The 14,702-nt window shown below is 31.8% G+C and overlaps 2 protein-coding genes across 5 annotated transcripts; one reads left to right on the forward strand and one right to left on the reverse strand.

Moving 5' to 3' along the window:
* Positions 1-215: 215 nt before the first annotated feature.
* Positions 216-1,454, reverse strand: LOC131958381 (uncharacterized). The gene is made up of 2 exons (XM_059323398.1): positions 822-1,454; positions 216-353 (listed from the first exon to the last, which is right to left on the reverse strand). Exons 1-2 carry the CDS (start codon positions 1,111-1,113, stop codon positions 331-333), a joined length of 315 nt encoding a protein of 104 aa, XP_059179381.1. The 5' UTR covers positions 1,114-1,454; the 3' UTR covers positions 216-330.
* A 39-nt stretch (positions 1,455-1,493) lies between these two features.
* Positions 1,494-14,588, forward strand: LOC131958393 (DNA polymerase epsilon subunit 2). Of its 4 annotated transcripts, none has more exons than XM_059323422.1 (15): positions 1,494-1,521; positions 6,047-6,147; positions 6,298-6,373; positions 6,484-6,561; positions 6,689-6,782; positions 6,893-6,964; positions 7,105-7,188; positions 7,315-7,371; positions 7,610-7,731; positions 8,162-8,303; positions 8,707-8,827; positions 9,052-9,166; positions 9,413-9,596; positions 9,766-9,942; positions 14,096-14,588. In XM_059323422.1, exons 3-15 carry the CDS (start codon positions 6,309-6,311, stop codon positions 14,396-14,398), a joined length of 1,614 nt encoding a protein of 537 aa, XP_059179405.1. In that variant the 5' UTR covers positions 1,494-1,521; positions 6,047-6,147; positions 6,298-6,308; the 3' UTR covers positions 14,399-14,588. The 4 variants fall into 4 exon arrangements, with proteins under 4 accessions (XP_059179405.1, XP_059179389.1, XP_059179397.1 ...); XM_059323406.1 differs by lacking the exon at positions 1,494-1,521 and adding an exon at positions 1,563-1,843; XM_059323414.1 differs by lacking the exon at positions 1,494-1,521 and adding an exon at positions 1,568-1,843 and having other exon boundaries at positions 14,113-14,588.
* The last annotated feature ends 114 nt before the right edge of the window (positions 14,589-14,702 follow it).

Genomic DNA, 14,702 nt, shown 5'->3' on the forward strand with positions numbered 1-14,702 from the left:
AGTAACTATTTTTTGTGCAATGAACATAAATAAAAAAATATGATAGCTTTTCTCTTTTAAATACAATATCTCAATAACAGTCTTAATAAAACATGCTGGCCACTTAATTAAGCTGAAGTAATTAAAATATTGTAAAAATTATATAATTTTCTTTAGTGTAAAGTCTAAATGATGGAAACATAGAAGGCATTATAAATAAATAATGCAAAAATATGTGTAAAATTAAATTTATTAATTAATACTGATGAAAATCCAGCTTTTAATACTGTTCAGATGTTGTCAAAACTACTGAGCATGAAGCTTCATTTGATGTTGGCCCATTTCTGGTAATCAAATTTTTAGCTGAGACTTGTCTGGGGAGAAAAATTATGATCAACAAAGGTGCAAAATCATCAGGCTTATTTTTTTTTCACATTATAATTTATAAATAGTATAGTTACTTTTAGGGGATATAAGGCCAAGGTAAGTGTTTAGATCAGCAATATTAGCCAAAAAAAGCCTTCAATATGAGTTTCTGACATTTAAAAAAATAAATAATATAAGAGTCACAGAGTGTTATGCATCAGTCAAACCAAATATGTATTTATATAACTTATATAGCAGCTGTTATACAGTTATAGATCTTAAAAATAAACAACACATGCACATTTATTTCAAGTATCTGTAAAACATTTATAGTTATAGTATTAATATAGACGAGATTTTGCAGTTAATTAACACAGTTGGCTTCTCTACAGTAATACTAATACTAAAAATATTCAATGATTTAATAATTATGAATATGATACAACTACAACTTCAATCAACTTGCTATAACTTACTATGTATTTTGCCGAAATGTCTACGCTCAGTATGCTCAGTCTTCTTTGGTGGCTCAAATGTTAATCTAGGTTCTGAGATATTCTGCAATGCACAGAGTCCGAAGATATCACTTCTCATTTCTTCTTGATATCGGGGAATATGCCCTTTCTGTTTGCGAGCCCAGTCCTCCTCTTTCATTCTTTCCACAGCGCACCATGTCTCTCGCAGTTCTCCAAGTCTAGGTTGCTTGTTACATGTACACTCGCAAGTATGTTGTTTACTAGAACTAGATCTAGATTCGCTGTCACACATTTTCAATAAACTAGTCTTCTTATTTCGTCGAAAAGAATATTGTAATATAAAACTACGCAGAATTTGTCATAAAATCATAACAATGTATCAAAATCAATGATAAAGTAAGCTCTCAGTCTCAGCGCGATGATGACGCCCTTTGGTTGCTACGGGCAACTGTGTGAAAATCTGAATTACTAAAGTTTTACATCTATATTTGATTATTCAATTTTAATAAATCGGTCTACTTGTTGTACTATATATAGATTAACCGGCAATTATTATTTTTTCGTTAATAGCAGTAGATTGATCTCTAGGCTACAAGTAGTATCTAAATAAATAAATAAAATAATCCAATCCAGACAACATTACAAAATATTTTTATACTGCTAAATTTAGATGCTAACCAAAGCAAAACAGCTGATAGAAGTACAAACTAGATAACCGCCCTTTAAAATAATACTTTAGTATTAATAAAAACAATACTCATAATACTTTAATTACCAATAGATCTAAGCTTCAAAAGATTATAAATTCTTGTAACAGATGTATTTCAGAAAATTAGAGTATGAAACCAATGTAATCAATAGTCAAGATTCCAAGAGACTCATATAAATTATAAATAAATAACACCACTGGTCCTTTTCCGTTTCCACTTTTCGTTTTATTTGGCGCACTACACAAAAATGGCAGCGAAGCTTAAAAACAGTATTGTTTCTGCCTTCAAAATGCATGGGCTCACTTTACGAAGGTTTTAGATCTATATATTATTTTATTTGTCATGCAGATCTATTGTATTACAATTGCAGTTAAATGCAACCCATTTCTAAATCGATATACAGAATCTATAGTCTAACTCTACACTGACTAGACTAGGTTGTAGCATTCAAAATTAATTTTTGAGTATTTAATCTTAAAATCATATGAGTTAGTTAGAGAAAGGATTAAGAATTCCATTGGTACCAAATTTATATTTCTAGCTTCAACAGGAGAGGAGAAATAATTTTTTTCTGTTCAAAATGTATGGTCTTACTCTTAGTCTTATATAATCTCTGTAAAAAATGAAACTAGATCTAGTGGCTAGTGGGAAACAAAAATGAAAATTTTATAAAATATGTTTGCAAAAATTTTTTGAATTCTAATGATAAATTATGAATCAGGGGTGTTTCCTTTATGTAAATTTGCATTAATAATTGTGCAGGCTTGTTTCTGTTTGATGTTATGCTTTATTTTTAAAAATGTACATTTTTACTATGACTAATTAATTATATAGGAAAAAACGGGTGTGGGGAAATTGCGAGACGCGAAAAGCGAAATGGCGAGGCGGGAAAATGCGAGAAGGTAATGCGAGACATACCTGCGGAATTAAGGGTAAATAGCGAGACACTTTTTGCGAAAAAAGTTTTTTCCTTTTTTTTTCCATCTTTATTTATTTACATTTTTTTTTGTTTTAAAATAAACAAGCATTTAGCCATACCCTTTAACACGAGTATTGTATATCTAGATATCTAGATCTATCTATTTAAAAATCTTAACATCGTTGCTGTGCTACTGTCATCGCCCGCTCTTGTTAGCGAGAGGAAAATCCCGTCTCAGTCGGCATTTATTTAAAAATCTAGCCCGCTCATGTTTATACAAACGTGAGCTGTGTCGTTGTGAATTGGTATAATCTTGTCAGCAGGAGAGATATTTTGCAACATCTATTTATGGATTTTTGTACTTGCAAAAAGTGTAAAAGTATAAACAATTCTAAAAAGTGCAATTTATTTTTTTATTAAGTAATTTTAATTACAAACAAAATTTACAAACAAAATCTTCTGAAACAGTCCTCAAACACACCTCGTGACACCATCTTTCACACATAGTACACCCAACCCAGTTCATTAGACTCCCATTTATACATTTTTCTTTTGCTACTTCTTCCAATCCACATTCACAACATTTCACATTCTCATCACAGTTGACCTCCTCGTTCATCCACAAACAACACTGGCACCCATGTTCTCAACATCATCATCTGCACGCTCAACATCTGTTTTCCGTTTTTTATCATTTGTATTTTTTATCATTTCTGTAATTTTGGCAATGTCTTGCTCATTGTTGTCACCAGCAGTTGAGTTTTTTTAAAACATCGATATTTTCCCAAAATCTTGTCTAATTTCGGTCAAAGTAGAGTATTTTAATCAATTCCTATTACAATGTATTAAAACAGTTTTCTAAAACGCGAAAAAACGTCTAAAATTCTTTTTCTAACATTGCTTTTTTATAGTGTGACTTCACATCTAACCCCCCCCCCCTCCTCCCCCTCATCACACATCGTCATAACATTACAGACACCCCCCCCCCCCCTACGAGTGTGACGTCATTTATGGAAGACCCCAAATAACACCACCACCAAAACCAAAAAGTTCAGTTAAGTTCAACTTGGTTTTAAAAATATTTGAAGTAGGCCCATAGCTTACGATATAGCACGAGCAACTGATAATATCGGTGAAGTCACTTTATTTTGTTGTATCCAAATGATGTAGGCATTTCCTTGTGCTTAGATTTATATGGTAAAAAAAGCTAGAAAAAAAACCGTAGGCGGCGGCTATAATACAAAATTTCTATGCAACAATAGAAAATGTGTTTGCGGCGGCAGCGGATCCGGGCACGGTGATCTTCAAAGACGGTAAATCAGGCGGCCTCGGCGTTCCACACAAAAGACAGAAGTTGATCTATCGTCGGCGGTATTTACGTCGGTTTCGAACAAGGTGGTATTCTAAGTCGACACAAAAGATGGGGGGAGTTGACCAATCATCAGTATGTTTAGCGACGGAAAAATCGGAAGTTTTAACAATGTAAACGAAACGTCTTTGAAGTCTAGACTAAATACCACTGAAAATCGGGTGCGGTAAATTTTTCTCTGAAATCTTCGCATTTCAACACCACCCAGCGTAAGTATCGGCTTGTGGTAAAATGCGAGACAAAAAAGTCACGTGACCGACCATTTTCCCGCCTCGCCATTTCGCTTTTCGCGTCTCGCAATTTCCCCACACCCGGAAAAAACAACATGGCTGATATTACTGATAAAGGTCCAAATCTTAAAAAATTCATAAAAAATGTATTTGTAAAATTCTATCACAATTTCTTAATAAAATAAGAACCACACATGGTTTATTTAACTGATTTTGCATAGTTTTGTGTGCAGGCAAGTGTTTATATATTAAAATAAAGTTGATTTAGAGCATATATTGTTTTCAAATCAATTTTTTTATAGGCAAAAATGAAAGAAAATGAAAAGTAATTGCATTAGGCTATAGCTGAACCTCAGTAGATTTTGAAATTGTAGTTGCTTTGTGTATTGGAAATTAAAATGATATTAATTTAAAATTAATAAGAGACAGTGGTAAAAACAAAATTTGAAAAATCAGTCAAGAGCTCTGGGCAGGTTTTTGTATGAAAATTACCTCCCTTTGTTCTAATGCTACATACTAGACTAGACTTACTTTTAATACTTTACTTACTACTTAGTTTACTAGATCAAAATTAAATTAAATTAGGCCTATTAATAATTTATTAATTATTAGATCTAATTACTTATCCGCTTATCCCCCTTATTGCAAGTGTCTACCCTAACTACTGCTGACTTAGTAACTATTAACTTAAACTAAGTTATCTTCGTTTAAATTAGTTAGCCTAACTAAATTCCTAAATAATTGGCAAAATATAATTAATATATTAATATAAACTAATAAACAATCTCATTTTTAATATGCTGGTTTTTGGGCTGAGGGGTGTTTAGGTCTTAGGAGGGTAATGTATCGTTTTAGGTACGTAAAATCGCCCGCGGCTAGTAATGTACAAAAACGTTAACTCATTGTCAAGGCTTTAAATAGAGGTATATGTGTGTCAAATATTATAGATAAATGAATAATAAACCAAAATCAATAGCTAAATATATAAATATAGGCAAGAAATTATCTTTAAACAGCAGTGTTTGCGAGCAGGATTTGCTACTAGAAATCTAGTACTAGATCTAGATCTATGTAAAAAAGAGGCCATCTGTAAGTTAGAGTGGCTTCCCCTGAATCTTGAACTATAAGTTTACTATAAAAAAAATTAAACAAGATGGCTGCTATAGTAAATGAGCATGGTTGCATCTGTTGGAATCATCGCTAGTCTTCATTTATTACTGAAAAGTTTTAATTCAATTGTTTAAAAACAGGTACATAAAAGGAACAAGGGAACATTTTTGAATTTTTCAAAACATAAATCCTCCTCAAAATGTGAAATACTTATTAAAATTTAAGGAGTCACCTGTTTTTCACATTACTAGTCGCGGGCGATTTTACATACCTAAAACGATAGATTACCCTTAGGAGTTATATGATAATGAATGATTATTAATTAGGAGTACAAAGAATAAAGAGCTACTTTCACTTAAGTTTAAGTGATTAAACCACAGCTTGCAAGACAAAAAATAAAATGATTTTAAAAATGCATACAACTCCTTAATAATTACAAGAGGTTTCGATTACTAAAATTGCCCATTGAAAATCATTAGCTTTGTCCCTCTAGATTTAGTATTAAATAAAAATTTCAGCAATTTTACAATGTAGCCTACTTACAGTGTGAGCTGGATATAATACAAACCAAATGAAGTTAACTCTTCCCTTTACATTTAATAATAGACTACTAGTCTAGCACTATGGTCCACTAGGTTGTCAACCAATAGGCAAAAAGAAACATAACTTTCCTGATTTTCTTCATTGAAAATATAATATTTTTTCCCCTTAGGTTATAATACTATTCAACCTCTTTTTTCCCCAAAAATCTGCTATATCTTATTATTAACCATTCAGAGGACACATTTTGTATGAAGTCATTTGGTTCTTTTCAAATTTTTCATGTAATTTATGTAGAGACTACCAACAGATAACTATAAAGACTAAATAAATCTATTGTTTTTCAGTGAAGCTAGCAGGTATTTGGTTGAGGTTCTAGCACCTGTTGAAGCATCAGAGAAAGAACAATGGCTTGACAAAATTATCGACATTGTTCAAAAGCAGTCATGTATGTTTGCAAGCTGATATGAAAATTTTACTTTAAAATTCCTAATTTAAAATCATGTTGGATTTTCTCATATTTCTTGTATGCACAATCATTATTTAAATGACTTCCCTGAATTCTTAACTATTCCTAATATCATTAATTTATTTTTAGTGGCCTCAGCCATGGTTGGAAGAGAAGAGTGTGAATCTGCTGTTCAGGAGTGTAATGCTGAACAAGATGATGATAGGTAAAATGTACTTATATATGTCGATTTACTTGATTTCTTCAAGTAAATAATGTTGGTTATTATAAGGTCTTCTCTTCAGGGATTATGCTAACCAAATAATTTTGTTTCAGTGACTCTATTCTCAATGTGATAGATGCATTTTCTGTTCCAAGATTTACTTATGTTAAGGAAAGAAAAAAGTTTATACCGTAAGTTATTTTAATTTATTTTTTTTGTGGACATCAGTTACAGTTTACTACCACATTTAGAAAATCGTGTGTTTGTCTGTGTAGTTTATGTTTTATAGAAATTTTAATGTGAACCAAAATTTTTTAGAGATGCAAATCTGGAAAAGGCAGGGCCAAGATTACATGGAATTCCCACGGATAAAGGTGCTATGTTTAGAGATCGCTACACAGTTATACATCAGGTGATTTCTATGTTCTAAACACTTGTTTCTCTCGTGTAGAGACTTGTTTGTAAAATGGTGGTTGTGTTTGCAAAAAAAAACTTTATTCTTATTGATATTTTAATCCACAGAGAACATTGAGAAATGACCTTTTTACTCCCCCTGCCATAGGTTCAATAGAAGCTGACAGTAATAAATTTCAAGTAAGTTTCAAGTTATTATTTTTCCATGCTATATTTTAAAAACAATCTGACAATTTTGCATTTTCTCATCTTTGTTTCTATTTGATTCAGAGACATTTTTTTTCTACTATGTACTTACAATGAATTATTTTATCATAAAGCTGAAACCTGTTGAGTACTTGGTGGGCAGCACATCAAAAGTTGGAAACGTCTTGGTCCTTGGAATGCTTGTACAACTTAAAGAGGTAATGTAAAATATAAAATATAGTTTTTGCATGTTATTTCGACGGGCAGTTTTGTTTTATGAGATGGGATAATTAATTATGTATTATTATTATCAAATTTGTTTCATTTTATAAAAACATTCTCAGGGTAAATGGTATATTGAAGATCCCACTGGTCATGTACAGCTAGATTTATCTGAAGCAGTATCCTTTGTTTTGTGCTAAAAAAAATTACACATAGGTAACAATTCTGATTTACTAAAGGATTATATATTAAATTCTGGTAAATTAATACAACCTAAGGTGTTCAGTATAGAACTAGCCAGAAAAATGTCTTTAAATAGTTGTTGTGAATTAATCATTCTCAATTTTATATCACATAAATCAGCCATTATGTGGAATGGTTTGAAAGATTCTGTTGAGTTTCCCTAACACAGAATAGACTTTTCAGCCTGGTTTGTTTACTGAAAACTCCTTTGTACTGGCTGAAGGCTGGTATGAAGATGGTACTTTTTACGTTGAAGCTTTTGGCTTGCCCCCACCAGAGAAGGCTGAAACCACAAGGTGAGCTTTACTACAAGGTCTAAAAACATGTGCTTGGTCTGTATGTAGAGTGCATCTTGGAATTTTTCATTTATCTTTAACAAGATTTAAACAATATTCATTTTTTTTTACCTTGAAATTAGTACCAAGCTTAATGATCAAAGTGAATTGGTAACCTAGAAAATGTAATTTTTAAAAGTTGTTGGTTATTATAAGACTACCATACTAAATCTTTACTTTTTTGTAATACTGTGCTAGTTTTTTTTTTTTAAATTTACTGTTATGGATTCATAATAATAAATAAAAACATATTTACCAAAATGACCATAAAAAATGTAGATGAAGGGACACTAATTTTATTTAAATGTGTAACTTATTACTGAATGTGTTACAAAAAAGTCAATGCAATATTTTTATGAATTATAAATGTTTGTTTTTGGTTTGCTGCTAGATCGTATTTCGGAAACATCAACTTTTTTGGCGGCCCATCATCAATTCAAGTCAAGTCTTCTAATCGCCTTGCACAAATTGAAGCAGAGAACACCGATGCAATGTTTGTCTTACTCTCTGATGTCTGGCTTGACCATCCCAAGGTGAAAGTTGTCATTACTTTTCAGTTGACAATTTTTAAGAGGGATGGCATGGTCTGGTGGTATAGTGTATGACTATCAACTTGAAAACCTAGAGCCAAGCTCTACCTGGCACTTAAGGCATCTAAGAATGAAAACTCAAAAATAAAAAATAAAACAACTGCTGCCTTGTTCTTGGGTGAATTAAGGCTAAGAAAGCACATCTAGAAAGAAAAGCAGGCTTAAATCAGATCTATGAGCGATAGGGCACTTAATTATGTTGAATGAATAACAAAAACATTTAACTCAATGTTTGACCCCTCTAATGTTACAACTAAAGAAGAAAAAGGGGAAAACATTTTAAAGTTGAGAGCAAAAAATATTTGTTTTAAATTTTTTTTTTAACTCAAAATTATTTTATCCACAGGTGATGGAAAAGTTAAATGTTCTGTTTAAAGGCTATTCTGATTTTCCACCTACTGCATTTATTATATGTGGGAACTTCTTATCTTCACCTAAAGTCTTAAGTCATGCAAAAACATTAACAGGTAAACTATTTTATTTGTTGATATTCTTGTTTATAATGACTGAAATAAAATATGAATTTTCTATTAATTAAAGTAAATATATCAATACATTTTATTGTTTCTTGATTTTTGTTGATGAAAGTAAATTATTTTAGGTCTTTAATTAAATATTTATTTGTTCTGAGCCATATTTTTCAGTATAATTTTATAATACTCATATTATAGTTTCCTTTTCCTATTATTAGACTGTTTCAGAGATCTTGGCAATATGTTGTCCAACTATCCTAAAATAGTGAGTTCAAGTCAGCTTATTTTTGTGCCAGGTTCCAATGACCCAGGCCATTCTACCATTTTACCAAGGTATTTTTTTATGCTACAAGCTATAGATAAATTAGCCTTTGTAAAGTAACTTGCTTTAGTGGAGCTGATTTCTGATTGTGAAAAGGATAATAATTTTATGATTCTTATGCTAAAATAAGGTAATGAAACAAACAATTTGTTAATTGTTAAATAGTAAAATTACACTTACACATTTTTTTAATAGTTTGTCATTCCTTTCATATATTTTTTCAGTGATTGAAAAAATGTTGTTTGTTTGTTTTTTAGACCATCCATACCAAATTCAATCACAGAAGCATTCAGAAAGAAAGTACCCAGTGCTGTTTTTACTTCCAACCCATGTCGAATTCAGTACTGTACACAGGAAATTGTAATATTCAGAGAAGACATTGTCACTAAGTTGTGCAGAAACTGTGTCAAATTTCCAGCCGATGGCAATGTTCCTGTGCATGTATGTGTACTTCTAATTTTAAATAGTAAACCTACATTTCAATAATATTGTGTTACTACAGAATATGTTTTTAAATGCCTTTTTACAAAACGAGTGTGCAAACAATTATTGTATGACATTGCTATAAATGTTACACAATTTTTACCAGTTTTTATTTTACTTTTAACAGTTTGCAAAATCCCTGATTAGCCAAGCCCACCTTTGTCCCCTGCCCCTGCATGTATGTCCAGTGTATTGGGCTTATGACTGTAGCCTCAGGCTGTACCCTCTACCCGATGTTATTGTGACTGCAGATAAATTTGATCCTTTCACTACCAATGCTGTGTCCACCACTGTGGTCAACCCTGTAAGTTGCATCAGCAAATTTTTTGCTTGATTTTTTTACTGATTGGCATATTCTAACCTGTTATCTTGTAAAAATACCTGAGTCTCACATCACTCACTGTTTAATACGTCTATACCTCTACACATTAAATGTTATAAACATCCAGGTGAATATTTTAAACATAAATATTTAAAAGAATTATCAGCTTTTTATATCAATCTGTTAAGTGTTGTTATTAAGACTATTTATTGCTAATGTTAAAAATTAATCTTTTTGAACATTTATTTCTATAGTCACTGTAAGTTATTAAAGATGATTTGATTAATATTAAATGCTTTGAGAAAAACTGAGAGTTAAAATTAAGCTAGAAAGTCTATTTCCAGGTTATTAAGCAGTCTTGTTTACCTTATGGGAGAGTGGATTTTAAACTTGCTTTGTAAAAATTTCAAATTATGTATTTGTCACACTTATGGCCTTGATGGTCAATCTGGCAGTTAAAGTAGTTTGCCAGTTTCTGTGACGTCTGCATATGCAGTGATATTTTATGCCCAGATCCTTATTTTTCCCGAGTCAGGGAGCAATCAGAAATGGGCGGACTATGGGAATGCCTTACAGCTTTTTGGTCAGATACTAAACTTTCCAGTTAGAAGTTAAGCTCATTACCACTTGATCACATAGAAAGGGAGTTTAAAATTTAGTAGTAATAATGCCAAAGAACTTCAAATCACATTAGTGACACATAGCATTTGTATTTCTGGTTCAAGAACCAAACTTGAAACTTTCAGATTAGAAGTTGAGCCCATTACTGTACGATCACGTATTGAGGGAATAAAAACTTTGTAATGTCAAACAACTTCAAATCACATTTGTGACAAATTTTTATCTAAAACTAAAATAGCTGTGTTTATTTCTAACCTCATTACTCTATGCATGTCTCAACATTTTAGATCTGTTACATATAGCACTACACCCTTTGGCTTATTCTAATCACCTGAAAAATATTAATTATTTAAACATTTCTAATATTGAAATCTTTTTTTTCCAATCTTTAAAAAACTACATATTTTTAGCGTATGAAAAAAATTAGTTTTAATAAATTTTATATTTGAAGAAACAAAATAGCTTATAATAAAAATATTTTCTGTTTCAAATTTGTAAACAATTTGAAGCCATTTTTTGTTTTTATTTCATAATCTCAAAATCTCTGTAATTTGTGGCCTGATTTTCTTTCCCTCAGTTAGACCCAATAACCCCAGCCTGCTTGTTAGACTTAGTGTTTACAAAGGAGTTTTTTTCTCCTGGTTGTCTGCCCTGATTTGTGGGAAGAAAAATCCTAGCATTGTTTAGGGCTTCAGGTCAGGAGCAATATTTGTTTAGCTTTTCACACAGAAGTGCTGTCTTTCTGCAATGGTTCTCACAGATATAATCCATGGGACATTTTATCAAATACTATTTAGTTTTCAAGAATAACAATTCTTTGTATAACTTTTTAAATTTAGTAATTTACTAATAGATGCAATAATTATAAACAATCATGTGAGTTTAAGCAAGATAAATTAGAGAGGAAAATTTTTTTTTTAGATTTTCTTTAAAAGAATAAATAGATTATTTAGACTCAACATGGCTAAAAGATTTCTTCTTTTCATGTCTATTTAATTTTTAGTAAAATGAAAAATAATTTCTGTTCCATTTCATTGTCATTGATAGAGATTCTCTGATGCAGATATTGGTTGGGAATTGGGTTTCTCATTGCAGGCCTTTTTTAAAAAAAAAGCCTCCCTCTTTCTACAAATCCTGTCCCACTTTTTCTGTTGCTCCATAGCCAACAAAGACAAGTCAGTCAGTGCATCTGCGTGGTACTTTTAAGCCTTTTTCTCACTGGGGACAAACCAATGAACCACTGTTTCTTTTTAAAAAAATGTACATCATTTAAAAAACTTCACTCTTACTTTTATTAAAAGTACAACTTTTAAAATCATATTTGAAAGTTTAAAAATTATTATTACGCAAATATTTACATAAGGAAATTTGTTTTTAATTTATCAGCACTCTCACCACAACAGTTACGCTCAGGATCCAGAGATATTTTATAGTACAAAACACAAATTTAAAATTTCTTTCTACCACTTTTGAATGAGCTCCCGCCTCATATGACTTGCCCTTCCATAACCTCTCCAGTGACCCAGTTTGTGATTTCCTGTGTTGGCATTTGCCAAAACAAATATTTACAGCCAAGTCTTGACCCATATTCAGTTCACTTTTTTTTTTTGTTAAATGTGACTTCAATCTAATTTTAATTAAATGTAGGATAGCATAGAACATTTTCAAAATTCTTCTTAACAGGCAAAACATTTATCATAGAAAATGTTGTATTTAAAGTTCTTATGTACACATTCTTCTTTTTCTCCAACCTCTCTCTCTCCCCCCCCCCCCCCCTCAGTTCAGGTAGTTTAGTAACAAGTTTTCTTCACCTAATATTTTAAAATCTTTTAGCAATATGTTTTCTATTTCATTACATAAAACATGGATACCTTTTTCACGTCTGTGCTTATTAGTCTCATACCCGCATTTTTTTTCACCTTTGAAATTTGTCCTAATCACCAATGACGCAGTTTTGTAAACTTGGGGAAAGATGGCCAAGATGGCAGTGACGCAGTTTCGTAAACTCAAACAACAGGACGGCCAAATGTATTGACACTGTGTTTTTCCCTGTGTTGTTTTTGTTTGAAGTCTGGCATTGGTTTGACCGGGACAAATATGTACACACATGCCCGCTTGCTGGCTGTTAGGCTGCTGATTGCTGCATAAAAGTGAGGGGGACAGAGAAAAGTGTGTCATTCTCTTGTGGTCTTCTCAGTTTCACCATAGTCTGTTCAGTACTTTCTCAGATATCTTTTTGTGTAAAGAAGTAATTTACTGTGGAATATAGTAGATTAAAAGCTGCTAGGAATTTTTTCACAAGCTGTTAAAAATGCTTTTACACAATGGAGTGTGCCATCCTCATCAGCCTTATCTCAATTATATGGACCATTCCTACTACCCATACCATCAGTCTCTACCACAGTCTGTGGCGCCGTGTGATGAGTTTTATGGAATGGTCAGGACACCGTCAATTCCCTCCATACCCAATCACCATGCAGCCATGTACCGAGGCTATGACTCCTCGCCATCTCAGAGTTTTGCCTGCCCTTGTCCACCACAGCCACAACAACAATCGTTTCTTCATCAAATTTTGACTGGACAAGGCTATAGGAACAATGCGTTTGGACTCCATAATGGTGCACACTTACAAGCGTCAAACTACCAACAATATTCTTCATCATCCCCTTCAAGTTGCTGTTTTGGGAATTCTGTCAGGCCCTCTGGATTTTCATCGATACAACAAGAAAGTTCTTAAACTGTGTTTGATGTTTGATAAACTCTAGTAGGTTATTCTCATTTTTTCTTGTGTGTAAAGTTTGATAGTAATTGCCGTTTAATACTGCAATGCTTCAGTATATTATTATAATAGCTCAGTATTTACTTATTGTGTAAATTACTGAAAAGTATTTGAAGAAAAGCTTTGCACTTTTACTTTTTAAGTGTATTTTATCAGTTGATTTTCAGGTTTGATTATATTGGCATACTTCCTTCTTAATTTTTATTGTTGAATGGGATTCCCTCCAACACAATTGAGTGTATGTGTCAACTGTTTTATGCGCCATTTAAGTTTCTTTGTTAAATTATGAATTCATATTTTAATATGGATATTGCAGTCATGCAGCCTTTACATGAGTTTCACAGATTTGTAGTTGTTAGTGCACCTAAGATGGGTTTGCGTGGTGTAATGTTAAAGTATACAACTGCTAACCTGATAGTCTTGAGTTTGAATCTGATGGTGTTGGCATTATTTCCTTTATTTTGACATGAAGTTTTAATATTTTCATAAATAAATAAATCTTTCCATTATCATATGCATATATCAAATGAGCCTAAACAACTGATAAATAATATTTTTAAGAATATCAACTAGTATGAGTTTTTACTAAGTAATTTGACTTTTAAAACTTAGATGTTACTGTTAATCTGTTTGGGTTAAAGTTCAATAGCAAAATGTTGCAACTGTCAAATACCAGACCATTGCTCTCAAGCTGGAGACATTTCTAGAACATCAAAATATTTTTTCTAAATACAGTATTTTATCATCTACAGGGATCTTTTCTTAGGACTGACTTCAGCTTTAAAGTCTATTACCCTGTGTCAAAGCAAGTCCAAGACAGTCAAGTCCTTGATGAGGTGGACAGAACTCTCAACAATTCCACCATCATTCAGTCTGCAGAAGTCAACTTATCCCAATCTGCTGAAGAGGATTCACTTAATTTTACTGCATCTGAGCCTATGGATTAACATTGTTTTAAATGTTGATTACTTTTTTAATGAAATATCATATATGATTCACACAGATACAGGCAAAGTAAATAGAATTGAATCATTTTAAAAGCTGTGTTTATGTATCAAGATCAAATCTTGTCACACATAGATATGAATGTTAGTCTTGATTATTTTTTTTAACTCTGTTTCACTTAAGTATTTATGAAGATTGGAATTTAGCTGTGTAAATATGTATATAACTAATAACAGTTTGAAAGATGATTGTGGTGTGAACGCTCATGTAATTGACTAATTAAATTATAACAAAATCATTATGGAGTTTGTGAAGTTAGTATATAGCCAGCTATTTACAGATAAGTTACAAATAGTTTTAGTTATTTGTAACCCTAGTCAGCTCTTCTTGATTCCTT

The sequence above is a fragment of the Physella acuta genome, unplaced genomic scaffold (assembly GCF_028476545.2).
Source record: "Physella acuta isolate Inbredline_101_S28 unplaced genomic scaffold, ASM2847654v3 ptg000085l, whole genome shotgun sequence".
In the NCBI taxonomy this organism is placed as follows: Eukaryota; Metazoa; Mollusca; class Gastropoda; family Physidae; genus Physella; species Physella acuta.

Bases quoted from the DNA above. Each gene is read 5' to 3' on its own strand.
- LOC131958393 (XM_059323406.1), top strand. From the start codon at position 1,779: ATGGCAGCGAAGCTTAAAAACAGTATTGTTTCTGCCTTCAAAATGCAT. The intron at 7,189-7,314 runs GTAATGTAAAAT...AAACATTCTCAG, and splicing joins TGCTTGTACAACTTAAAGAG to GGTAAATGGTATATTGAAGA. The intron at 9,167-9,412 runs GTATTTTTTTAT...TTTGTTTTTTAG, and splicing joins CATTCTACCATTTTACCAAG to ACCATCCATACCAAATTCAA.
- LOC131958381 (XM_059323398.1), bottom strand. From the start codon at position 1,113: ATGTGTGACAGCGAATCTAGATCTAGTTCTAGTAAACAACATACTTGC. The intron at 354-821 runs GTAAGTTATAGC...TTTTCTCCCCAG, and splicing joins ACATTTCGGCAAAATACATA to ACAAGTCTCAGCTAAAAATT.